The 24080-nt window shown below is 53.8% G+C and overlaps 1 protein-coding gene across 2 annotated transcripts; it reads left to right on the top strand.

The window, feature by feature from the left end:
• Nucleotides 1-1518: 1518 nt before the first annotated feature.
• On the top strand, nt 1519-24038 carry MICALL1 (MICAL like 1). Of its 2 annotated transcripts, XM_037388972.1 has the most exons (16): nt 1519-1712; nt 7656-7704; nt 10598-10739; nt 11854-11957; nt 12688-12824; nt 15133-15713; nt 16205-16268; nt 17358-17743; nt 18078-18556; nt 19042-19176; nt 19499-19625; nt 19968-20058; nt 20437-20510; nt 20863-20977; nt 21322-21368; nt 21668-24038. In XM_037388972.1, exons 1-16 carry the CDS (start codon nt 1567-1569, stop codon nt 21787-21789), a joined length of 2799 nt encoding a protein of 932 aa, XP_037244869.1. In that variant the 5' UTR covers nt 1519-1566; the 3' UTR covers nt 21790-24038. The 2 variants fall into 2 exon arrangements, with proteins under 2 accessions (XP_037244869.1, XP_037244870.1); XM_037388973.1 differs by lacking the exons at nt 1519-1712; nt 7656-7704 and adding an exon at nt 8913-10359.
• The last annotated feature ends 42 nt before the right edge of the window (nt 24039-24080 follow it).

Raw genomic sequence — 24080 nt, 5'->3', positions numbered from 1 at the left:
TCTTATGGGACAGAAAGATGGGCTCAGTGAGCTGCGGTGCCTGGCACTGCTTGAGGCTAGAGGAATGCAGGCGTTCAGCAACGTCAACAGAGCCCCTCTGCTGCTGGAAGGGTGCTCTGCAGGGAGGTGGGGTGGGTTCCTTAGAGCTTGAGCCTGGCCTGCCCCAGCAGGGTTTGGTTAGTGGAAGTGTTCTCAGGCGGTTCTGGCCAAAATGGTTTTATCAGAGGGAACCACAGCACAGGGTTATCTGCTCTGTGTCTTTTGTGTCAGACCTACAGTCGTGAAGGGGGTGAGTGTGATTATAGACCCTGGAAATGATAGTCAAGAAAACATCCCTGATCCTGCTCTCCCTTGGGATACATCAGGAAGACGCTGTCAGGCAGGTCTGGGCTGTGCTGAGCAGTCACCTCAGTCGTTACAAAACAGAGACAATGCTTCATTTCCTTTTTCTCTCTAGTAGTTTTTAGTGTGATTTACAACACCGCTTACCTCGGGCACTGAAGGGGGAGGCTGCACAAGCCATTCAGCGAGGATTTATTTTTCACTTGTTACAGCTCTGGGGCCACAGAGTGGTAGAATGAAATGGTGGAATAGAGGAAGGAGGGTGCTAAGCATGAGATCTGACAGGAGAAAGGAAGATAGAGCCCATTTAAAAAAAAAAAAAGAGAGAGGGGACTTGCTGATTTGGGACTGGCAGCAATAAGCTGCAAACCTGTGTGATGGGTCTGTCTTCTGCAGAGACAGCTGTTGCCCCCCTTTGCCTAATTGGAAATGAAAAACATGTTTAGGAAAATAATGTTTAATGGTGTGCTTCTCTCCTGCCCTTGTCAGACCATCCCACTAAACGTGCAAGCCAGCTCATGTCAGTCCATCTCCTTGATGTCGTGGGTTCCTGAGATTGTATCGCCCTCTTCCTCCACTTCTTCCAGGGCTTCCTGTGAAGTGCGGCCTGCGGCTCCAAGTGTTTTGGAGCCTTCAAAGCCCTCCCGGGCCCTGAGCCCACCCTGGGAGCCACCTACGTCCCACATGTGCTCTGCTGCCGTGGCTTATGCCGGCAGGGCTGGAAGGGAGGCTGCCTGCTGGTTCTTTTCTTTAGCTGAAGTTAAACTGAATTCTGTCCCAACTGTTCTCAGTTCCTGCGTGCTGTCCTCCCTCTCCTTCGGGGACCAAGTGGAAAAAAGACTGCAACTGTTGGTCAGGGCTTTGCTCTTGAGAATTCAGCCTTCCTCGAGCTGGGGAGAGCCAGGGCGCGGGTGCGCCTCCCCAGCCTCCTGCCCTCCCCGCCTGGGAGCCGGGAGCCGCTCCCAGGACACGCGGCTCCCCCTTCCCGGGGACCGCGCTGCCGCCTTCTCGCCCGTGCTTCCTGCACGCCCCGCCGCCCCCCGCCTCGCTCGGGGCTCGGGCTGCCGCGCTCCTCCCGCGCGGGGCCACGGGCCAGGCGCCCGCCAAGCGCGCGGCCCCGGGGAGCCCTGGGCCCCGCCCCCTCAGCCCCGCCCCCTCGGCCCCGCCCCGCCCCTGGGTTCGCGGCGGCGGCGGGCGGCGGCGGCAGTCGGAGCGGCCGCCCCCATGTCGGGCCCGCGGGGCGCCCTGCAAGCCTGGTGCCGCCGGCAGTGCGAAGGGTACCGCGGCGTGGAGATCCGCGACCTCAGCGCCTCCTTCCGCGACGGCCTGGCCTTCTGCGCTATCCTGCACCGGCACCGGCCCGACCTCCTGTGAGTGCGGCGGCGGTGCAGGCCGCGCGGCACCGGCCTCGCCTCTCCCGCCGCGCCGGACAGGGCGCCGCGGGGCCCGACTCCGGCCTGCGGTCGCAGGGGGAGGAAGAGGAAGAGCGGGGGGGACCCGCAGGTTTGCGGTGCGGGGGGCGCCGGGAGCCCCGTTTATGGAGGGGCTGGGCCGTCCGTGCCCCCCTGCAGCTCCCCGGCGGCTGCTGGGGCGGGCGGGGGCTCGCAGGGCGATGGAGGCGCCGTCGGAGGCCGCTCCGGGAGGGCTGGCGGGGGGACGGCCTCTCCGTGCAGGGGCGGTGGGCTTCGGGGGCAGAGAGCGCAGCGGTGGCTCCGGCGCCTTCTGAAATAATTGGGTACCGGGATGGAGGGTGCCGCGTTTGGGCAAGCAGCTCTCTGACCTGGGCGCACAAAGACATCAAGGTCGGGGTTAGCAGCAGTCGTGTGTGTTAAGGCCGAGGGGAGCGTGGCGGTGGGCAAGGCCCGTGCACCCGCTGGGAGCCGTACCTGCCAGGGAGGAGGCATGGTGCCGGCAGTTGGGCGTGTGGGAGTTTCTTCTCTGCAAGAGGTGGACGTTCCCACTTCCCCAGGACCAGGGGCCTGCCCGGCACAGGGACATTTCCTGGCTGCCACAGGCAGCCACTCCAAAACTTGCAGAGACCAGGTTGCTGCTTCCAGCTTGTTTTTTGTGGATGCTGCAGTGAAAGCAGGAGGTAGCATATACCAGCGGGGATATCCAGCCTTGCTAGCCTCCACTGGCAGATGGCTTAGAGTTGAGTTTCCTTCATCAGCCTCCCTTTTGCAGGGTAGCTCTGAGGGGGAATGTGAGTTTCAAGAGGTAGACAGTGAGTTTAGGATTGCTTGAGGGCACAGTGTCAGGCTGGAGAAACTGGCTGATCTGCTGGAAGGAATCTGCCCCAACCTGCTGTTATAACCCTGCGTGCCCCAGCACTGCTGGGAATCCGCCTCCTGTCTGCTCTAATCTTTGGTAGCCCTTGCAATGCAGGTAGGCATGGCCCCACCTTGCCATGCCTCTGGCATGCATGCGCTACTTGCCTGTTAGCAAAGCCTGGTGGTGCATCCCCCATCACATTCTGCTCCAGGACTGGTGTTTTTTCCTCTGAGGTTGCCTGAATTGACCAAATCCTGTTTTCTGAGCTGGCCTTGGGATGGCCTTCTGTCACAACAGCAACTTCTAGCAAGCAGAAAGTTAACAGTCACTCCACTGTGGAGCTGTGGTGTCCATGGGAGGGCAAAACAGGCCTGTGTTCTTAAAATGAGAAGCTGAACAGGTAGGCTAGAAACCAAACTACTACCTGCTGTGTTTCAGGTGGCTGCTACAAAACCCTCAGTGTGGCATTTGGGAGCCACCAAGGGCATCTCTACACGGTGGCTTTGCATCGCTCTGGGTCTTGAGGGAGCTGCGTGGCCTTGTGTCCTGGCAGCTCCTGGGGGGTATGGCTCGCTCTGACCAGCTAGAATAGAGCCTCTGAAAATGCTCCCAGTTGCAAGGCTGCTGGAGGAGAAGAGGTAAATTAAGGACAGGAACACTTGCAATCACTGTGTTTCTGAATTTTATTTATTTATTTTTTAAGTGGCACAGTAATGGGGAACTAAAAAGCAGAGGTTCAGCAAAAGCTTACGATAAACACCACTAAAACCACCTGATGCTTTCCCATTAACCATATTTACCATCCCATTAAGCAGCAACCGCTGCTCTTAAGTTGTCAGTGGGCTTAAATCTGCTCTTGGCAGATGTCCTAACTAAATGCTTCACAGGTTTTCTGCACGAGCTGTATTGTAGAGACAAAGCCCAGGGCCTTACAAGGACATGGCATGTTGTAGAAGGATTTTCAGAAGGTGGTCAGGAGAGTAGCATCATTTCATCTGATTCCAGCTTCTTCAGCCTGTCCCGATTTGGAAGTGGGAAGATCAGATCAGAGGCAGTAAATCTCCTGACGGCAGAGCAAAAATGGTTGCCCTTCGTTTCTTCTAAAGTGTTTTCAGTCAGCCTGGTAATGGGACTTGGCAGGGATCTGCAAGTACGTTTCTGACCTTGTGTGGTCTTCCTTTGTGCAGGGCTGCCTGGCCTGCATGAGACAGCTGTGCTGCTCCCCAAAAGCTAAAGTTCCTCTGTAGTCAGCTGCTTCCCTGCTTCCTGCTGGCTTCCCCTTGGGTCACAGAGGGGAGGAACGGGCACATCCGTACAAGAGCTGAGCTAGAGCTCTCTTTCCTACCTGTGTGCCACCACTCCTCTGGCACCACGAGCCTCTGGGCTTTCTTTTGCTGCTGTGGTGGCTGTTGATCTGTCCTAGTTGTTTGACCCTGCCCAGACACTCCCCTGTGTGCTGCTATGCTGACAGGTGACATGCTGGGGAAGAGGCTGTCATAAAAGGCCGTACGTACGGGTTAGTGAGGCTGAGGACAGTTTTCCACATGACCCCTGATTTGAACACTATTACGATGGGATAAGACAGAGGGATGTTCCGCTGGAGAGCTTCAGAGAAGCTCGTGCAGAGCTCTTGGAAACATGGTCGTTTTTTTGAAGGAAGTAGACTGGCAATGCTTGCTGTCTACTGAATCTGGCTAAAGGTGTCTTGAACTGACCACCAAGGATGAGGTGCTTGCCTGCAGGACCTGTGTGTTGAACCATGAAGCTGAAAGTCCCTGACTCTAGCTTTGCTACTGTATGCACCTCGCTTGGTTTCCCTGTCTCTCTCTCTCCCAAGTGGGAAACGGGAAACCTAGATATAGCCTCTGACTGGACTGCTGGCTGTGTGGTCTTGAGGCAAGACACTTAATATCTTCTTTTCCCTTGTCAGTTAAGCTGGAAGCCTCCAGGCCAACTTGACAGTGAACTGGGGGGATTAATGAGTTTGTTTGTTCAGTGCTCTAGAAATCTAAAGCATGGAATTAGTGTTTACAAGGCATTTGCTGCAGCTTAGTGAAGCAAAAAGCATCTTTCAGCATCCCAAGCTGTGCAGCCTCCCTGGAGCTCAGGGGAGGTTCTTGGCATTCGAGGGCAAGAAGAATAAGAGCATGGTACATGCCTTTGAACTGCTGAGAGAGATGGAGGCCTGAGGAAAACAGGAGATGAGAGCCGTGTGTTAGAAACGCTGTTTTGTCCCTAGAGCCATGGATTTAGTTACAGGCAGGATCACAAATCTCGTTTGTTCCTTCCTCTGTACTGCCTGCATTTCCCTGACAAGACCTGGAAAGCTGAAGGGCTTATTATGCGGCACTGCTGTTAAAGTGTTCATGATTTATATTTGAGGAATCCAGGAATTTGCTTTGGTTTTAGCTGTATGGCACACCCATCCCCCTTCCCTTGGCCTGCTGTGTTCCCTGGCAGCTGCCCTAAACCCCGGAGTGCTTAGTGGCTCTGTATGTATCTAATTAGGTAAGCATTTGGGATGTTATTTGCGTGGAAATATTACTCCATGATATGCTACGATGCTGGGGTTTGCTGAGTCAAGACAGTTGTTCAGCTGGGATAGCCAGAGTCTTCCCTCTTTTACATTGAATCCCTGGGACTGGTATGTTACCAGGAGAGGAGCCTGAGCAGAGCTGGATGAAAGGCTGGTGAAATCAAGGCAAGATAATAATGTGACATGCAGCCACATGTCATGGAGCTGCAGGATGGCAAGTTCTGGTCTTTCTGCAAATGAGGCAGTTTATAAAGAGGAAAGGGGTATGCCCGGGGTGACTTTCCCCCATACCTGAGAAGCTATGCTTCTTGCACGTTGGTACAGGGAACATGCATGGAGATGCAACATAGCTGCATGTGGGACCGCTCGTGTCATATGTGATGGAGGTCAGCACAGTCCTCCTTGGCTTGTTCTGAGAGGGAGCTGGAAAATGCAGTGGAGAGGAACTCAATAAACGGTGATCCCTGGGGCCTCGTACTGATGGACTTCCACATCTTGGGTAAAAGCTGAGAGGCTGTAATCCTACATTAATGGAAAAAAATCTTCTATTCCCTTGCTGTTTGGTAGCCCCCCTGTTACCTCTCGAATTTTACATCTTCTCTGCTGGCATCTCCTTTCCCAGGCAGATTTGCCTTGGTTTACTAAAATGGCTTTGGTTCGCTGGGGCAGAGTGGACATGGTGTTATGCCTGTCAAAAAATATTCTCCCAGCCCAGGCCACCAAGGAGTCTTTGAGCTTCCAGCTGCACCACTCCCATATCCTGAAAGTCAGGGCATTCAAAATGAAGGTCGTGAATGTTTAGAGGGCAGTTGATGTATAACTTTGCTGTCATCACTTCTCCTGTGTTCCCAAGCTGGTATTTTCTTTAAAAGGGAAAAAAAGTAACAGCAAGGTTAAAGGAGTTCTCTAGGGGAAAAAAAAAAAAAGTCTTGGAGGGAAAAAAATCTCCCAGTGGAGATTAGTCATAAATACAAAAAAGGCACAGGTTTTCACTAGGCTGAAGCTTTCTCTCACCAGCATGTGGAGAGGGAAAAGTGGTATTTTGAATATGCTGAGTTCTGTGCACGTATTTGCATGAGCTTTCAGAAGGTGCTAAACACAGAGCTGAATGTTTGACCCATCTTCCACGTGTCTGCTGTATTTGGTCCCGTGGCAGCCAGTGGCCGTGGTTTAATTTATCTGGGAGGAAATGGCACCAGCAGCCTCTTGCTTTTGAACGAAGGAAATGTGGTTTTGTGGTGGCTCGGGCAGATGGGAGAATCTTCCTGAGCTCGTCATGGACTTCCTCTGCAGCACTGGGAAAGGCGCGTGAAAGGGTGAAGGGCTTCGAGAAGGGGCCGGTGGCCCTGCGGTGTGGTGCCGGGGTGGACTGGGTCAGTGTTACAGGAAAAGGCAATAAAATCCAAAGGGGGATGGAGGAAGGGAGGCTCCCGCAGACCCTCTCTGCAGGCGCACAGCTGAGGATTTGCCATCTTGCCCGATTCCTGTGCACCACCTTTGGGGTGGGGGACATGCTCCTCCCCTCAATCTGAATTGTCTTTCCAGGGTCAGTCTCCTGAGCTTTGGCACCTCTCTCTGGGCCACTGGGGTGGCTTTGCCTGACCCTCGACCCCTCTGGGCTGTGTCCTCCTTTGTGAATCCAGCTCACAGGCACACCGAGCTGCTGCATGAGATTTTTTTGGTAACAAAGCTGAGATCCTTGGCAGGAAGGGACTGTGATCCCTTTAGCGTGATGCTGTTTTCACACATTATACCCACGCGCATATGCAAAAGGCATAACTAACTCCTTCCTGTATTTTTCCCCTTCTGTTGAAAACCTGCAGATCGCTTTAACCCTCTGCCTTCTGCTGCTCTGAGGAGAGCAGCTAGTTGATCCCTGTGGCTGGGCTGATTGATCCCCCCAAAAGGGATCCAGGGGAACAATGTGAAATGCCTGGGTTGGGAACTGCTGGGGTTCCTCTCTGTGCCCCGAGTGCCTTGCATTCAGCAGGCTGAGTGTTGGGGGAGCAAGCAAGGACAGAAGTGCGGTTTAACACCTTCTGTGTCACCCCAAATCCTGAGGTGACCTCAGCTCTCTTAAGGTGGGTGCAGGGCTGTTTGTCTGTGGACCCTTGTACAAGGGAAAGATCTAGCACAGGTGGCTCTTTCTCTTGAGGTGCGGGATCTGCTGCTTCTTCCTCCTCCTGCTGTTGTGCCGGTGACCTTGGAGGGGGAGGTTTGGGGTGATGTTGTGCACCCTTCAGTGCAACCTTGTGGGGTGCTAATCGGAACATGGCCCTGGTGTTTCTGCAGCCTTTAATCATGAGGGCAGGAGAAGCAGGTAACAAGAGATGAGCATGACATTCTTTGTCCCTTTCAACCTGAAATCTGATTTGCCAAGGTTTTGTTTATCTAGGGTCTTATATGTTGACTTGTAAAGTTGGCTGTCCTGAGAACCTTCGTGTGGTGGCATTGGGGCACTTTTCCTCTGCACCTCATGTGGCTTTTTTGTGCTTTCTTATTTCAGAGACTTTGATTCTCTCTCCAAGGATGATGTCTATGGGAATAATCGTTTGGTAAGTCCCCATTAATCAGTGTACAGAAGGAAGAAGGGATGTGAGAATGACTTGATGGAGGTCACGTAGTGTGGGAAGACTTCATGATGGTGGTGAGGGTGTAAGAAAAATCTGTGTTTGTAAGTAACAGGGGGGAGCTTCTCTGGAAACATAAGGGAATCTGAAACACCAGCTTCTAGCCTGTACTGAAGGGAAGATAAGATGGGTATCCTGATAGTTGCCAAGACAACATCTCAGGTGAAGATTAAAACGGTGCCACATCTTCTTGACCTCAGCTGTTCCACACTTGCAGGCAGCGTGTGGTGGTTTGATCTTAACTGAATGCCAGGTGCCCACCAAAGCTGCTTTGTCACTCGCCTCCTCAACTGGACAGGGAAGAGAAAATACAACAAAAAGCTCATGGGTCCAGACAAGGGAGATCACTTAGCAGTTACCATCACGGGCAGAACAGACTCACCTTGGGGAAATTAGTTTAATTTATTACCATTCAAATCAGGGTAGGATAATGGGGACTAAAACCGAAACTTAAAAACACCTTCTCACCCCTCCCTTCTTGTATGCTCGAATTCTAAACTACCTACTCCCTTCGAGCAGTGCAGGGGGACAGCTAATGGGAGTCCTGGTCAGTTCATCACACGTTTTCTCTGCTGCTCCTTCTCACACTCTTCCCCTGCTCCATTGTGAGGTCCCTCCCGTGGGAGACAGTTCTCCATGAACTTCTCCACATGAGTCCTTCTTAAGGGTTGCAGGTCTTCATGAACTGTTCTAGTGTGGGTCCCTTCCATGGGGTGCACTCCTTCAAGAATGACTACTCCAGCTTGGATCTCCCGTGGGGTCACAAGTCCTGCCAGAAAACCTGGTCCAGCGTGAGCTCTTCTCTCCATGGGGCCACAGGTCCTGCCAGGAGCCTGCTTCAGCGCAGGCTTCCCACAGGTCACAGCCTCTTCCAGGCATCCACCTGCTCCAGTGCAGAGTTCCCCATGGGCTACAGGTGGCTATCTGCTCCACCATGGACCTCCATGGACTGCAGAGGGACAGTCTGCCACATCATGGGCTTCACCATGGGCTGCAGGGGAATCTCCGCTCCAGCGCCTGTCACCTCCTCCTTCACTGACCCTGGTGTCTGCAGATTGCTCTCACATAGTCTCACTCCTCTCTTCCACTGCAACTTGTGCAGATTGTTTTTTTCCCCCTTCTTAAATATGTTATCCCAGAGGCACTACCACTGCTGCTGATGGGCTTGGCCTTGGCCAGCGGTGGGTCTGTCTTGGAGCTTGCTGGCATTGGCTTCATCGGACACAATGGAAGCTTTTAGCAGCTTCTCACAGAAGCCACCTCTGTAGCCACCCCTCCCCCCAAAACCTTGCCATGCAAACCAAACCCATTACACGATGGAAGCTGGAAGCTAGTTTTACTACAGGTATCAGCAGAGAGGAAGGTCATGCTGGACCTGGGCTGGTTCCTATGTTGTGCTTCTGCTTGGGACATCTGGAGCCAATAGTAGAAGTAAGCAGTGGGGAATGGGGAGAAGCCCAGCCCCACAGACTAATGGTAGGACAGAGCAGCAATAGCCTTGATTTTTTTGCTGAAAGACCTAGTTGCTGCCGGCTCCATCTCATAGTCCATGGAGAGACATGGGCCATCACCTTCCCAAGATGAGTCCAGCTAGGTCATTTGGGTTATTTTGGGTCATTTGCCATTAGCAGCTATCTTTTCGCATTCAGGAGCCACACAATGGGTTTCTTGTCCTGTTAGTGACCCCTAAGCTGGGGTCTTTCCTTGCTCCCTGCTGCTTGCAGCCTTGTGTTCAGCAAGGCTCTGTCCAGAGAACCAGCTTGAAGCCAAGCTGAGCAGAGCTGCGTGTCCACGGGGGGCATTTTACACCCCCGGTTACTGCAAATATCCATTTTCATGTATTTCTCCGTTCCTTTTCTTTAGATCCCACACCCTGCACAGCATCTTGTGCCCCAGAAACCAGGCACCTTCAGGCTTTACCCACATCCTGCACCTGGTACCTCACCATTTAGTGCCCACACCACACTGTTCCCCTCCTGACTTGGTTTCTCTTTGGTCCCTGCTGTAGTCCTGCATCCCCCCTCCCTTGGAGATCAGTGTGGGTATGCTGCCCTTGACACAACAGTGGGATGGCCGGCGTATAGCCAGTAATCCACATACACTGCTAAGTGGGAAGCTCTGAAACACCTATTTTCCTCCTTCACTCCTTCCTTTTAAGTAGCCGTATATGCAGCTGTAGGAGCTGTGTGCTTCTTATCACAATGTCCTTGTTGTTTCTGCTTGCTGTGACACAGAAAAGTACTGAAGTGGTTTGTACATGGCAGGCTGCTGGCTGTTGAGCCAGGATAGCTATGTTAACTGTGGGAGGGGAAGATGTAGCACCCCAGAGCGTGAAAGGATGGGCAGAGTTGGTGTTCCTGTGAGGTGAGTATTTGGGGTGGCTGGGGACACTGCTCAGTAAAGCCAGCATTTGGCTGTGTCGCTGGAAGTATCTCCCAGCCTTAGGCCCTTTACAGGCCTGGTGGTATGCCCATTTCATGGGCTGAAAAAACACTGGGTTTTTTTTCCAGTGAAAACTGAGACCTCCTGAGGGTTACCCTCACTGTCCTAGTGCAGCAGCCAAAGGACAAGACCTCTCAGGTGAGTTGCCAGGGGCACAGGCAGCTGAAATGACTTGGAGGAAAGGGCAGCTGGAACAACTTGTTCCCTTGCTTCTGATGCCACCTTTCAAGTCAAGCGGCACGTCTGGGAGCCTCTGTCACAGATGCCACAGGGTTACTACTTAACCTTCCCCAGAGTCCTTCAACTTGGTTTCTCTGTTATTTTTCAAAGAACATCAGTTTTCTCTCCTTAATGCCTCTCTCTGCTGTTCCTGCAGGCCTTTGAATTGGCAGAGCGGGAGCTGGGCATCCCAGCCCTGCTAGATCCCAACGACATGGTCTCCATGAAAGTCCCTGACTGCCTCAGCATCATGACTTACGTGTCTCAGTATTACAACCATTTCAACAACCCCAGCCAAGGTGAGTGTCCTCCCACCCCTCTGGTTTCCAGTTTGCTCCCGCTTGAGTATAAGAAACTCAGCATTACCCTGTGCTTCCTCCTTCCTGTGGCAAATGGGTGCCATGTGTGTTTGTGGGGAAAGGGAGAGGAGTGGGTAGTACCTGCCTCTCCTGGATCTCGCTGGTGCTTGTGAGAAAGGCCTAGAACAAGGAGTGCAGTAGGGCAAGATTTCACAAGAGGTGGGGAGTGATTTAACAGCTCAGGCTGCGGAAAGAGGAACGCCTTGTTTCTCCTCCCTCCACGCTGCATTCCTGCTGCTTGGGTTGGGCCACCACCCCTGGTGTTCATCAGCCCCTCTTGTGATCTGCTTTAACCCACCAAAATGAGAGAAAGCTCGATAGGCAACCCGCCTACCACAGATGATTTTTATCACATCGGTAAGTGTAAAGTGACTGGAGGACAGAGGGAGGGGAGCCAGGGTGGAGTGTCTCAAATCAGCTCATCTTGTCCTTGCAACCACAACCTGAGATGGATGCTGCTCTGAAACAGCTTTTGCAGGGAATCGCTCCTGGGTGGAGACGAGAGCTCCAGGTCTCCTCTGCTCTGCTTTCTAGCCACAACATCAGATAAATCTCTTCCACATCTGTATAATTCTCCAGGGATGCTGGCCTCCCAGCCAAGGACTCCCGCTGGGGACTGCTGTGTGAGTGCCAGCCTTGATGGGCAAGAGATGCTTCACAGACACACTGACAGCCCAGAAGCCCTGGGGCCCAGTCGGTCATAATAATACATCAGCAGCTACCCGGAGTGCTCTGGGCTTTGAGCATTGCTTAGGGAGTTGACTACAAGGAATCCAAGCAGCATTTAATGAGTAAATCAAATCATAGTGAGAGGCTGGTATCCCTGAGCCACAGAAGGGGATCCACAGCAGGGCCAAGCTCTCTGGCAGCCCCGCAGCCAAACCATTATTTAATTGTGTTTGTCTCATCCACCTAAAATAGGCACTGAAGTGTCAGGAGCGACAAGTCCCGTCCTGTGTCACAAGGCTAGATGATTTCTTTTTCCCCTCCCCCCACATGGGTGGTGTGAGTCACTGCTCCTCTGTTCCTGATCCTCCTTGCCTTCTGCCTCCAGCCAGCATCCCTCCGCCTATGAAGCGCCCAGCTGCTGCCTCCTCACCTCCTCTGCTGTCCCACAAGAAGCCCGTGGCTGTGGTGGAGGGTCCCTCAGCACCGCAGGTACCTAATTTCTTGATTCAAAGCCAGCCTGAGGCAGTGCTGCTCCCTGCGTGGCAGGTGAGGAGATGGGAGAGAGCCCATCACAGGAGGACAGATCTTTGCAGGGAGCTACCTGTTTATTTTGGGTGGGAGCGGTGTCTGCGATTTTGGTGCCTTGAGGGACCCAGCTGAGAGAGTGATTTCTCTCTAGGAGTCTCTGGACTGAAATTAGTCCATGGCAGGCAAGAGGTTTGGCAGATTGGTGCCAGGTGGTTCCTTGAGCTACCCAGGGCATAAGCGCCCTCCTTCCTATGGGAGGGTAACCCTGTAGATGAGGAAAGAGCAGGAATGTGGGACTAGAGGAACAGATAAGATGCCTTTTTCTTTCTTGGCCCTTTATTTCAGGTTTTAGCAGATGTCTGGGCTGGCACATTTTCCAGAGAGAAGGGGTTCCTCTTGCTGGTCCCTGATGCCTGCGGTTTACATTAGTCCCTTCCACAGCCCTTTGGCCCTAGACAGGGGCAAGACACCTTTTGGACTGGCCCCTTCTAATTTGGGAATAGGCAGCCTGTCTGCGCCTGGGCTCGGGGACAGCTGTTCTGTGCATTGTCAGCCCCTGAGGTCAGCCCCTGAGCTGTGCCACAAACACTCAGTGTTAGGCTTTGCACCCAGAACAGCTGCTCTGGAGGAGCCATGGGCTGGGGAGCAGCTCATGGCCCCTATCCTGAACTCCCCGTGCATTGTGTCTCAGGATGATGCCCCCTCGGACCTGTCGGAGCAGTCCCAGCGCACGACACTCAGCAGTACCTGCGCCGCCTGCCAGCAGCATGTCCATCTGGTCCAGCGTTACCTGGCCGAGGGCAAGCTCTACCACCGCCAGTGCTTTAGGTATGTCATGGCCAGGCCTGGTGGGGCGGCCACTCTCTCAGCAAACTGGAGGTCTGTGGCCAGCTGCACCCTGTCTCTTGTCTGTGTCCTTGGGCAGTATGGAGCATTAACAACAGTGCCTGAAATAATACTGGCAAGGGTCTGTTTGCGGGCCAGCCCCCTGTCCCAAAGGTCTGACTAGCCCCTTGTGTCCAGCTCTGTGCTGCTTACCTCCCCTGCTCCCTGCCTCCCCTGCTGTCTTATGCTTTCCCGCTTCACTGACTTGGGATCCCAGCACCTTGTGTTTCTGCTGCCTTCATAAACCACGATGTTCTGCCTCTTTACCACCTGCCTACTCAGAACCACCACCACCACCTTCCAGTAGGGTCTAAGCCAGGACATCATCCTACAGACCTCCTTCCACCTACACTCCGCATCCTCAACTGGATATACAGGCTCCCATGCTGCCTGAGGTGGTGCTGAACTCTCAGGGGAGCATGTGGAGAGCTGCAGACTGTTACCAAACTGAGGAATGAGGGATTAGACGTCAGCAGCTCTGTGGTGCAGGTCCTTACCTGCAGCAGCTGTGAAGTCATTTTACTTGCTTTCCCTGCTCTGAAGGTGAAGGGATGAGAGCTCTCATGTGGGCCACAGGACAAGAACTGGCAAGTGGGCAGCTGGCATCGGAGGACAGAAATGTTGAGCCATTGCGAAGTTGCAGGAGACCTCATTCGCCTGCCTAAACCAGCTGGGGATGTGTCATACAAACAACATTACAGGAGGGGGGCTGAGCTGGGGCCCATCAAGCTTCCCATCTGCAACTGGGGCAAAAACAGGAGCTTTGAGGTGCAGGTGCAGCATTGTTCATGGGCCAGGAATAGTAGAGGTGCTGTGTCTGCCTTGGCACATCTCATGGCCCTTAGGACTGAGCAGCAAGATCTCTAACTTTATCCCAAGTTTGTTGCTTTCTTATGCTTTTCTTGTCTTTCCCCCCTCCCCCCACCGGTTCATGGGTGCTGTTTGGTCAGGAATGTCCTGTGGCAGCATTTTCTGTGGGTTGGCAGAGATAAAACCAAAACAAACCTTTTTTTCCCCTTGCCTGAACTTGCCATCTCTTCATTTCATCATACCCCTTTTCTCTAGAGCCTCTGTGTCCTCGCACTTCTGCTCTACATCTAGTGGACACCCAGAGCAGAATTCCTCACCAAAAGTAGCTGCTTGCAGTATAGGGCAGCCAGCTGCTGCAAGCACCAGGTATTCAGACAAGAAAGAACAAGCTTGGTTTTCATGGGAGTGCTTGATCAGCCCCTTGCCCTTGGCTGTCTTTCATGTAAGCTATCCACCTCTCTTCCCAGGTGGAAAAGGGCTGACTTGGTTGCCAGCGCCTGGAGGGCTTCATTAGGGAGGATTCAAAGGCTCAGTGAGGAAAGAGTGGATGATCCAAGGAGATGTGGCAGACAGCAAAGGACAGGGAAGCTATTAGCCCAGTTTCAACAGGCAAGGCAGAGTGTAAGAACAGGCCTACTGTGTCATTCCCGCGTCCTTGCAACCAAAGGCCATGACCCTGGTGGGGTTCATGGTCAGCACCAGCAAGGGTGAGCATGAGACCAGGCTAGGCTTGTATGCTGCTTCTCCTGACTGCTCTTCAAGCCTCCAGCATAGGGATTTCCTGAGTTGGAATTGGCATAGTTTTATTTAATACTCAGAGTTTGGAGGGTTTCTTATATTTCTCACACACACACACACACACACACACACACACACAAATGTGTCTGACAGTTCTTTAACCTGCCTAGACCCTTGGCACCCGCAAGGGAGCCTGTAGCCTTCCTGTGCCAGTTCTGAACCACCTGCCCCTAATTCCAGTTGATACTCCCTGTTTCATGTCTGTGAATTGTTGATGTGGTTGATCCCTCTCCTCCTCCCAGGGCCACCACATGTGATCTTGTAGCTCTCTGTCCCGTCCCCCACCAGATGCATCTTTTCCCAGAAAACTATGGGTTTCTGCTTTTCCAGGCCTGGAAACCGTGTGATATCCCAATACCAAGTGTTGCCCTTCCACATCTATTAGATCTTTTCTGAGTTGGAGGAGGAGCACAAATGTGCACAATATTTGAGTTGTGAACTCCCCATGGGTTCATATAGTGCAATGGTGATGTTTCTCTGTTCCTCTCCTTTCCTGAATGGCTTCCCCAAGACTGTGCTAGGATTTATTAGCAGGGGTGGGAATCAACTCCATGGTCCTGTAAGGATCTCCCAGGTGTGTTGCGTTCCCTGAGGGGCAGGATGGCATTCCCCATCTCATGGGGCTCTCTCTTCTTATTGGCAGGTGTAAGGAATGCTCCAGCACACTGCTCCCAGGGTCATACAAGCCCGGGTCAGAGGCAGGGACCTTTGTCTGCACACAGCATCGTGGTAAACTGGCCATGAGTGGAAGGGTGGAGCGGAGGCCCAGCCCAGACCGACGGTCCCCAGAGCTGAGGACTGAAACTGGGGCTGGCAGCGTGGGTGAGGATACCCTCCCCACAGGAGCAGAGGTGGGAAAGAGTGATGGCGACTCCCTGAAGAGCGTGGCAGAGACCCATATGCCTGCAGAGGGGCTTGCTGGCCCTGTGGAGAAGGACAACATGCCCAGCAAAGCAGAGACAGCGATGGCCCCTGCTCATGCAGGCAACGAGGCACCTGTCCCCCAAACTCCCCCCAGACCTCCCCTTCCCAGCAAGCCCACAGTGCTCAGCCAGGACAAAGCCAGCTCACTGGATGGACGACTCAGGGAGATGCGACCCACCCCTGCCCCAAGGAGGGCTGCGGACATGTCGGCCCTCTCCCCTCCGACCTCTCACCCAGTGCCGCGGCCCAGGTCCACTCTCCAGGGCGAGGGCAGCGAGTGTGGGCCTGCCGTCGTGAATGGTAAGAGAGCACAGTGATGGTAGGGGTTACCCTCGGTTTTCCCAGCCGCCGAGGTGGTTGGCTGCAGGTGGGATGAGTTTTGTTCCTTCTTTGCAGCCTGACACCCTTCTGCCTCTGAACAAATCTCGGGCTCAGACACTGAGCTTTGGATTGCCAGCCATCCCCCTGGTGGGGAGAGCAGCACTAGGTTTCACACCTGCCTGCTCCCTTACGTTTCTCCAGAGCTCCGCGCTAGAGCAGTTTGCAGGTGTGGGGTCAGGGGGGGCACATCAGGTCTCCAGGTGCAGCTCGTGGGGTGGGAAAAAAAAGGCAAAAGGGGATGTTTGGGGTTGACTGACTGCACCAATTGTGGGAGAAATGCTGTGAGGTCTTCAGAGAGTGGGAAGAGCCAGCCTCCTGCAGAAAGATGTATAAGAGGTACCTCATGTTGATTTAACTTCTTTCTTCATGTCCTTTTGGTGTTGTGACAGTCTGACCCTGTGTCTTTCTAGGTAGGGCACCTGAACCCAGCCCCCCTGTCCCAAAACCCCGAGGGAGACCCTGCTCCTCTGATCGGTACGTCCTTCTCTTCACAGATCACCTGCAAACCACATAGCAGCGTGGGGCTATAGGGACAGCTCCTCTCCCACCTCTGTCAGCCCCTGCTTTTAGGAGGATGTAGGCTATGATCAGGCCCCTTCCCTTAATGGGTGCCAGGCCAGTACAGTAAGACTGACAGTATTTGTCTGTATCTCCCAGGGTCTTTGTCTCTCAGGGTTTTTAAAGAGTGTGGGGACTTCAGGAAGGCATTTCTGTGGCACATGCAGACTGCCACGTGCCTTCTGAAATGGTCCTGCTTGTGGATGCTGAGAAGGGGACACTTGCCTGGCTTGTGGAGGGTTTGTCCTGGGAAAGGTCTGGTGCAGGGACATTGTGAGTACCTGGCTGCAACCTTTACATCTCCTGGGCTCTTACCAGGAGCCCATGGGTGCTGGTTCATTCTTGCCTGCTCTTGGGCCGGAGGTAGCATGAGCACCCAACGTTTGCAGTGGCCAAGGAGTGGGTGCGTGTGGCGAGTGATGGCCACTTTCCTCATAAGCAGTGATTCACTGAGCTGTGGTGTCATCTTGCCAAGGGCTGTGCCCCCAGAGGAGCAACGGTGGGTGCTTCCAGCTGCGGGACACTCGGGTGATAAGGTGACAAACAGTCCTCTGGAGCGTAGGAAGGGAGTGTGACCATGCGGGCAGGTATCTGATCTCGACTCCCCCTCCATCCACAGCCTGGGGAGCAGAGCTGGGTGTAGGAATGGTGTCAGGGAGGGGAGAACAGCTGTGCCCATGAAGCTCAGCCTTTACCACTGCTTAGCAGACGGAGGCTATAATATTCAGAAACTAGAACGTTGTGTCCAGCAGGCAAGTCAGGCAGGCTGTGCTTCCCTCAGGCCCGTAGGTTTGCCCACAGAGAACAAGACACTTTGTGTCTGGGGAAGACTAGGGCCACCCTTGGATGAGAAAGCTGGCTTCTGCATGGGAAACATGCTGCTCCGTCTGTCCTTTCCCCTGAGAGCTAAGTTCCTCTCCTGTGCCTCGCCATCCCAGCCTGTCTCTGCTCCCTGCCACCTCCACCGTTGCCACCCACCAACGATTTCCCGTTCTCTTTCCCCAGTGCTGGAGCTGCTGCAAGAGCCAAGGACCCACCGTGGATGGCCTTAGTGCAAGCAGAGCCCAAGAAGAAGCCAGCTCCCCCTCCCCCCCCGGGCAGCAGCCACGAGACTCTGAGTAGGACTTCAGAGGAGGAGGATGGGGAGGAGGTAGGGAAAGCCAGGAGTGAGGAGAGCAGGTCTGACGCCACAGACCCCAGACCATACAACCCCTTTGAGGAGGAGGATGAGGAGGAAGAGGAGAGTGCTGCTGCCCAAAAGAGCACGCCTGAGCAGGAGCAGAGTGAGACTGCTGCCAAGCCTCTCCACCCCTGGTATGGCATCACTCCCACCAGCAGCCCAAAGGCAAAGAAGCGGCCAGCTCCACGAGCCCCCAGTGCTTCCCCACTAGGTGAGCTTCCTCCCACTGCCTAATCTGACCTCTGCAACACCTGTGCAGCCCCTTGGAGGCTCCCCCTTCCCAGGTGCCTCAGCATCACCTTGGCAGGCCAGGCCTTAATGCAGTGATGGTTGTGCTGGAACTTGTGTTAGCCATGTCCTCTCTACCTATTGGAGCACAGCATTTACAGGCAAGACCTTTGTGCTGGAGGGTCCCTTCTGTCTTCTCTGGAGACAGAGAGACACTGATTCCTTTTGCACTCACCCCTGCCTCCAGCATATACTGCTCTCCCCTTCTTTCCTGGCTGCCCCCCTATTCCTCTCTGAGCTCTCCCTTTGCTTTGCAGCCCACCACCCCATCTCCAGGCTGTCACACTCGGAGCCATCGTCTTCTACTCCATCTCCAGCCCTCAGCCTTGAGAGCATCAACTCTGAGAGTTCAGCCAAGGTGCCGGGTGACACCGATGAGGTCTCGGTGCCCAAAAGCTCCTCTGAACCCACTGTCCACACGCCAACAGCCACCAAGACCTCTAGCACTGACACGCCACTGGCCAGTGTCTCTTCCAGTGAAAGCCCTGCTGCCCCAGCCAGCCTCTCCACCAACTCCTCCTTCTCCTCCTCCAGCGAGCTGGCCAGCTTCAGTGGGGAGGCACAGCCCAGCACCCCACATGCCAGCAGGAGTGTTTCCACTGGCAGCTTAAAGACCAGCCCCAGCCGGCTGCCCCCCAAGCCTCCTGCTGGGGCTAGCACTACAGCCGTCCTCTTGACTTCAGATGGGGATGCTGGGAGCCCCAAGACGCCTTCCTCACCCAAGCCACAGCTGAAGGTGAGATGGTGACCTTCCTCCCATCCATATCAGGGAACTTTTCTCCCCCACGTATCACTTGGTCACAGTGGACATCGCAAGTCCAGGCTTGCCCTTTAGGTCAGTTTGGTGTGTGACCCCCTGTGGCCTCAGACTTGTGCTTATTAAATGGTGGCTCTGCTTGTACTCTGTCTGCCCCATGTGCTAGAGAAGAGGCAGGATGTCATGTGGTCAGAGCACATAGGAAGAGAATCGTGAAAGAAAACAATTCGGTGTGTTTGTTAGAGAGAAGCTGGGCAACTGATGCCAAACAGGAGCACAGCTGGTTTTTGCCCCATGGCTAGGCTGCTGGTTGAGATCAGTGCTGTGTTCCTCCTCTAGGAAGGTGTGGGGCGAGACGCACCCTGGGGCTGTCCTGTCTGCTTAGTCCCAGCTGGTGGGATGCTATACCCTTCCCTTCCCTTTGCTGGACCCTCACATACCTCCTTTTGTTCCCCCCTCTGCAGTCTTCCTGCAAAGAGAACCCCTTCAACCGGAAGCCATCACCTGCTGCCTCCCCCTCTGCAAAGAAACCTCCCAAGGGCTCCAAGCCAGTTCGTCCTCCTGCACCGGGTCATGGCTTCCCACTGATCAAACGCAAGGTAGAAGGACCCTCGGGAGCAGATGGGAAAAAGCCAGTTCTGTACTACCCCCAGGGCCGTAGCTGTATACATGCTCCCGGTGGATGCATGTGTGGGTAGGGGTTACTGCAGGTGGCTGTGGCTGGGGAGGATCGTGTTTAGGCTAGACCCCACTGACGGCAGCACCGTGATCTCCCTTTGCTTCAGAGCTGGGTGGGGATTTCAGATCCACACTTAGGTGGAGTGTTCTGTTGTCTCTCCACCCCCATTAGTGTTGACCAGCCTTTGGATTACTCCTGGGAACTGTATGGTTGATGGTAATGCAAGTCTCATGGTTTGGCAGGTGCAGACAGATCAGTACATTCCTGAGGAAGACATCTATGGGGAGATGGATGCCATTGAGCACCAGCTGGACCAGCTGGAGCACCGTGGGGTGGCCTTGGAGGAAAAACTTCGCAGTGCTGAGAATGGTATGTGAGGCAGGCTGGCTGTGGGTGTGGGGCAGAACAGACCCTAGGGCTGCCCAGTGTCCAGCCAAGGAGATAGCAGTGACTTCCTCCCTGCTGATGCTGGGGTTGGAAGAGCACAAGGGGCTGTGCTGGGCTCCAAGAATGATCACAGCCATACCATGGACTTGGAGATGGAAACAGGTGGGAGAAGAGATAAGGTCTCTCTGGGGCTCAGAAACAGGCTGAGATCAGGTTGGCTCTAGCCCAGTGCTCCTCTCCTGACTTGACAGAGCCCAGCCTGCTGCAGGGTGGTGGGATCCTGCAGGGCTGGGGGTGGCTCTAATTTGTCCCTTTGCCTGGCAGACAGCCCCGAGGACAGCCTGCTGGTGGACTGGTTCAAACTCATCCATGAGAAGCATGTGCTAGTGCGCCATGAATCGGAGCTTATCTACATGTAAGTACGTGCAAGCATGTGGGAGGCACTGATGCTCTTACAGGGAGCCCTGTCTCAGCCCTCCTGAAACTGTGCTTTCAGGGGAGTGCCTGACATGGCCTCCTGACCTGGAGAAGGGAGGGAAAGAGGGCAAGCAGACAAATCTATCAAAACACACTCAGAACGGACTCAATGCAAGTCACCAGAGTCCCTGCAATGTCTCCTCCAGGAGGGCCTTGAGCAGCCAGGGCTGGTCCCTGCTGGTACTTGGTTCCCTGGCTGTAGAGGATAATATCAGCATGCTGGTGGTTCTTTCCAAGCTCACCCCGTACCTTAGGATGATGTTCCACATCTCTGGAGACTTGCAGTGGTTCTTGACGGTGCCCTCTTCCCTTGCAGCTTCAAGCAACAGAACCTGGAGCAGCGGCAGTCAGATGTGGAGTATGAACTGCGTTGCCTCCTCAACAAGCCAGGTAAAGCATCACGCTGGGTAGCTACCTCCGTTTTTCACCGGGGAATCATCTACCCCTGGCCTAGGTGGGACTCATTTGAAGAGAAACAGATCTTTAGGGATGTCAGTGCAATCAGCTGGCTCTAGAGATGCTGTCCTGCCCCATCTCATTGCATTCCCCAGCCTTGTGTGGTGACATGCTGCTTTTGTCCCCATGGGATGCCACGTACAGGGCTCTCCCTCCACAGCACCACCAGCCCAGCTGGCCCTGCAATATGGTAGGGTGGCAGGGGATTGTGTCTGCCCCAAAGCTGAGTTTCAGAGCTCCTTCAGCCATTTAATTGCCTGTCCTTCCTCGGCATTTGGCTGGGTAGAGAAGGACTGGACCGATGAGGACCGAGGGAGGGAGAAGGTGCTGATGCAAGAGCTGGTGACCATCATTGAGCAGAGGAACGCCATTGTGAACTGCCTGGACGAGGACCGGCAGAGGTGAGTAAGGAGTGGGGTGGGCTAGGGGAGAGGGGAAAAGCGGAAAAGTGTAGCCTGCCTGACTCAGCACCACATGAGTGGCTTTGTGGGGGTGTCCCAAGATGTCCCTGTTGCTGATGTCTTTCCCAGGCTTCCCAGTCCTTGTCTCTTTGAATGCTTTGTGTGGGAAAAGACAGGGCCGTACATGCAGCATGTGGGATTTAATCTGCTGGTAGCAAATGCTCACAACACAGTGATGGATCTGCCCCTCTGTGGCTTATAAGTAGGAGGTTCTTTAGCCTTAAACAATGCAGCAGCTGTTTTCAGGGCTGAATTGCTGATCTCTTTCCCATTCTTTCTTTCAGAGAAGAGGAGGAGGATAAAATGTTGGAAGCCATGATTAAAAGGAAAGGTAAGAAACAATTGGGAAGATTTTTGGAGTGATGTTCTCACTGCTGACCCCAGCAAGGTGCAGCATTCATGAAATTGTGTGCAGAAGGAGAGATGTAATCTGTTCTGTGTAGACTCTGGAGCCTTTGTTGTAGGATTGTTAAAGTTTGGGGCACAGTTGTGCTGTGCACCCCTGTTAGAAAGAAGTGTGCATACAGTGAAGGGCTTTGATTCATAGCTCTCACCCTTGCCCCTGCTGTTGTGTGAGTGTGTGTACAACCATCCACGTCCCACAGTAACAACCTCCCTTTGCAACCCCAGAATTTCACAAGGAGACGGAGACTGAAAGCAAGAAGAAAGGCAAATTCAAGCCCATGAAGGTGCTTAAGCTGCTGGGCAACAAGCATGACTCCAAGAGCAAATCGCCCAAGGAGAAAAGCTAGAGCAGGGGAACACCAGCAGTGGGAGGGATGTGCTGCCTGACTGCCCTGGCCTCGCCACAGCTGGCCAGGATGCCTGCCAGGAAGGGGGGCTTGTCTCCTTCCACTCCCCTCGCCTCTCCCCCAGCTCCCTCCCCAGGCACCAGAGCTGCTGCCCCAGGGAGATGCCAGACCTCTGCCCAGAGTGGGGGAGTCCAACAAAGCACTCCCCTTCCCGAGACTGCAGAGGAACATGACCATCCCCTCCGTGAAGCCTTGCTAACGAGGTGGGGAGTAGACAGATTTGCTTTTCAGATAATTACCCCATTCTGTGTTCTTGTTATTAACTGAGAAGCAAGCCAAGGAGTTTCGTGTTTGTGGGAAAACTTGCACTAACTGCCCCCCATCCCTTCTCCCGCTCTAACTGTGACAGTTCCACGTGCCTCTGATCTCCGCTAGGATGGGACTGGGTCTGCCTGTCCCTCCCTGCCTACCCGCTCTTGTCCCCTTCCTGTCCCATTTTTAATTTCAGGAGAAAACCCTGGCATTAGAATCAGGATTTTGGGTTTTACTGGCCTAAACTAAAATGTTAAGAAAATACTCCCGCATCACAAGACTCTAGAGCCGTAGCCAAAAAAATAACTGGTGCCCTATTTATTTTGAGCTGTCCCCTCCCTTGAGCGCCAGGGCTTGGCGGGCTCTGCAACAGGGCTGAGAGGACCCAAAGGGGACTGCGTACAGCTGCTAGGATGTAGCTTATGCACCTTACTCAGGACATCTTACCCCCACTGCTGCTAAACACCACTGACTGCTGCCTTCACAGGGAGGGAGGAACGTTCGTTTTCCAGGCAAGGGCAGAAAAACTCAAGACTTGACTCAGTGCTGGCAAGGGGCACTAAGCTTGTGCCCCTGCTCACCAGTGCCACCCTTGAGCGGCTGGGGAGGGCGGCACAGTCACAACTGACCTTCACCCAGCTTCGTCTGTGTATACTTTAAAAGTGTGCAGGGGTTGGCTGGTTATTTTTTACACCTCCTTTACTAGATTAATTCAAACCCACCCTAAAAACTTTTTAAACCCCTTATTTTATTTGTCATGTGTGTGTTCATGTGTGTACATTGGAGGAGGGAATGGGGGAGTGGTGTTCTTCCAAGCATCCCTTCTTCCTTCCATTTTTGTTTCCTGCCTTATCCTCCAAGGTGAGGAGTTATTTATTGAATTGTTGGATCAGTCTGAATTAGTGTTTCATGGGTGTTTGGTTGGTCAGCTGTTTGTCATGCCTCCTCATCAGCAAATTAGACATAACCAGCCCCGAGCAATCTGCTGCAGTCCCTTCTAAAAACCTAACAGGCTTTAGCCAAAATGCTCTCGGAGCAGTGCCTTGCAAGGTGGCTGGCATGGTGTTTCCGGAAAGGGATTCTCATTTCCCAAAACCTGAGGGACCCAAGCCCCTCCTCAATCCCAGTGTGGCCCCCGTGGCCGGGAGGTGGCAAGCCCGGCCCTGTTCTGGTGATGCCGTCTCACTCTTGCCATACCCCAGCAGGCTGATGAGGAGCAGTGGTAGGGGAGGGGAGATCCCAAGGCACAACTCTTCTCCGAGGAAAAACAAATCCGCTTTAGAGCCTGCTGTCACGTTGCTGTTGCCAAAGGCCATCGGGATTGCTGCAGCCTGACACCCCCTTGGCCCTGTGCCTGGTCAGAAGTTTGATTTGTAAATTACACCGTACTAACTCCATGACTTCCATTCACCTGAACAGAAATAAAAGAAACATTGGATCTAAAAAACAATCGTGGCTTAGATTTCTGATTCCTTTGTGTACTTGCGCTGTCCTGGGGACAGGGTGTGCTGCCTAGCTTTGGGGAGTGGCTGACGAGTATTGCTAAGAAGCAGGTGATGGGATCTTAAGGAAATTGGGAGGCAGACTTTATGCTGTGATTTGTGCAGGAATAGTGGGACGTCACGCTTCAGCCGGCTGGCAGACAGAGGTGGGAGTATGTATGAAGTAAGCAAACAGCCACATCCAGGCTCTGTGGGAAGCTGATGGCTATTCTGCATACTGTGCTTTCAGGCATCAAAAAAGCACAGCAAGCCCACAGCAAAAAGCAGCGGGCACTGGGCTGAAATCCCCTCTCCCTCCTCAGCACAGCTGTCCCTCAGTGTCTGCCCAGTTCAGCTGCCACCCAAGAAGTTTACTGATGCGCACGATCATGCCGACCTGCAGCAATGCCAGAGGCTTCTGTTTGTGCAAGGCTGTGCAGCTGCATCTTCCTCCATGCTGTTTGCCAGTACAGCCATTCCCAGAGTTTCGGGGACAGG

This window comes from Falco rusticolus, chromosome 5 (assembly GCF_015220075.1).
Source record: "Falco rusticolus isolate bFalRus1 chromosome 5, bFalRus1.pri, whole genome shotgun sequence".
Lineage (NCBI taxonomy): Eukaryota > Metazoa > Chordata > Aves > Falconiformes > Falconidae > Falco > Falco rusticolus.
Note: the sequence above shows the minus strand (reverse complement) of the source record. Positions and strands in the feature narration are given on the sequence as shown.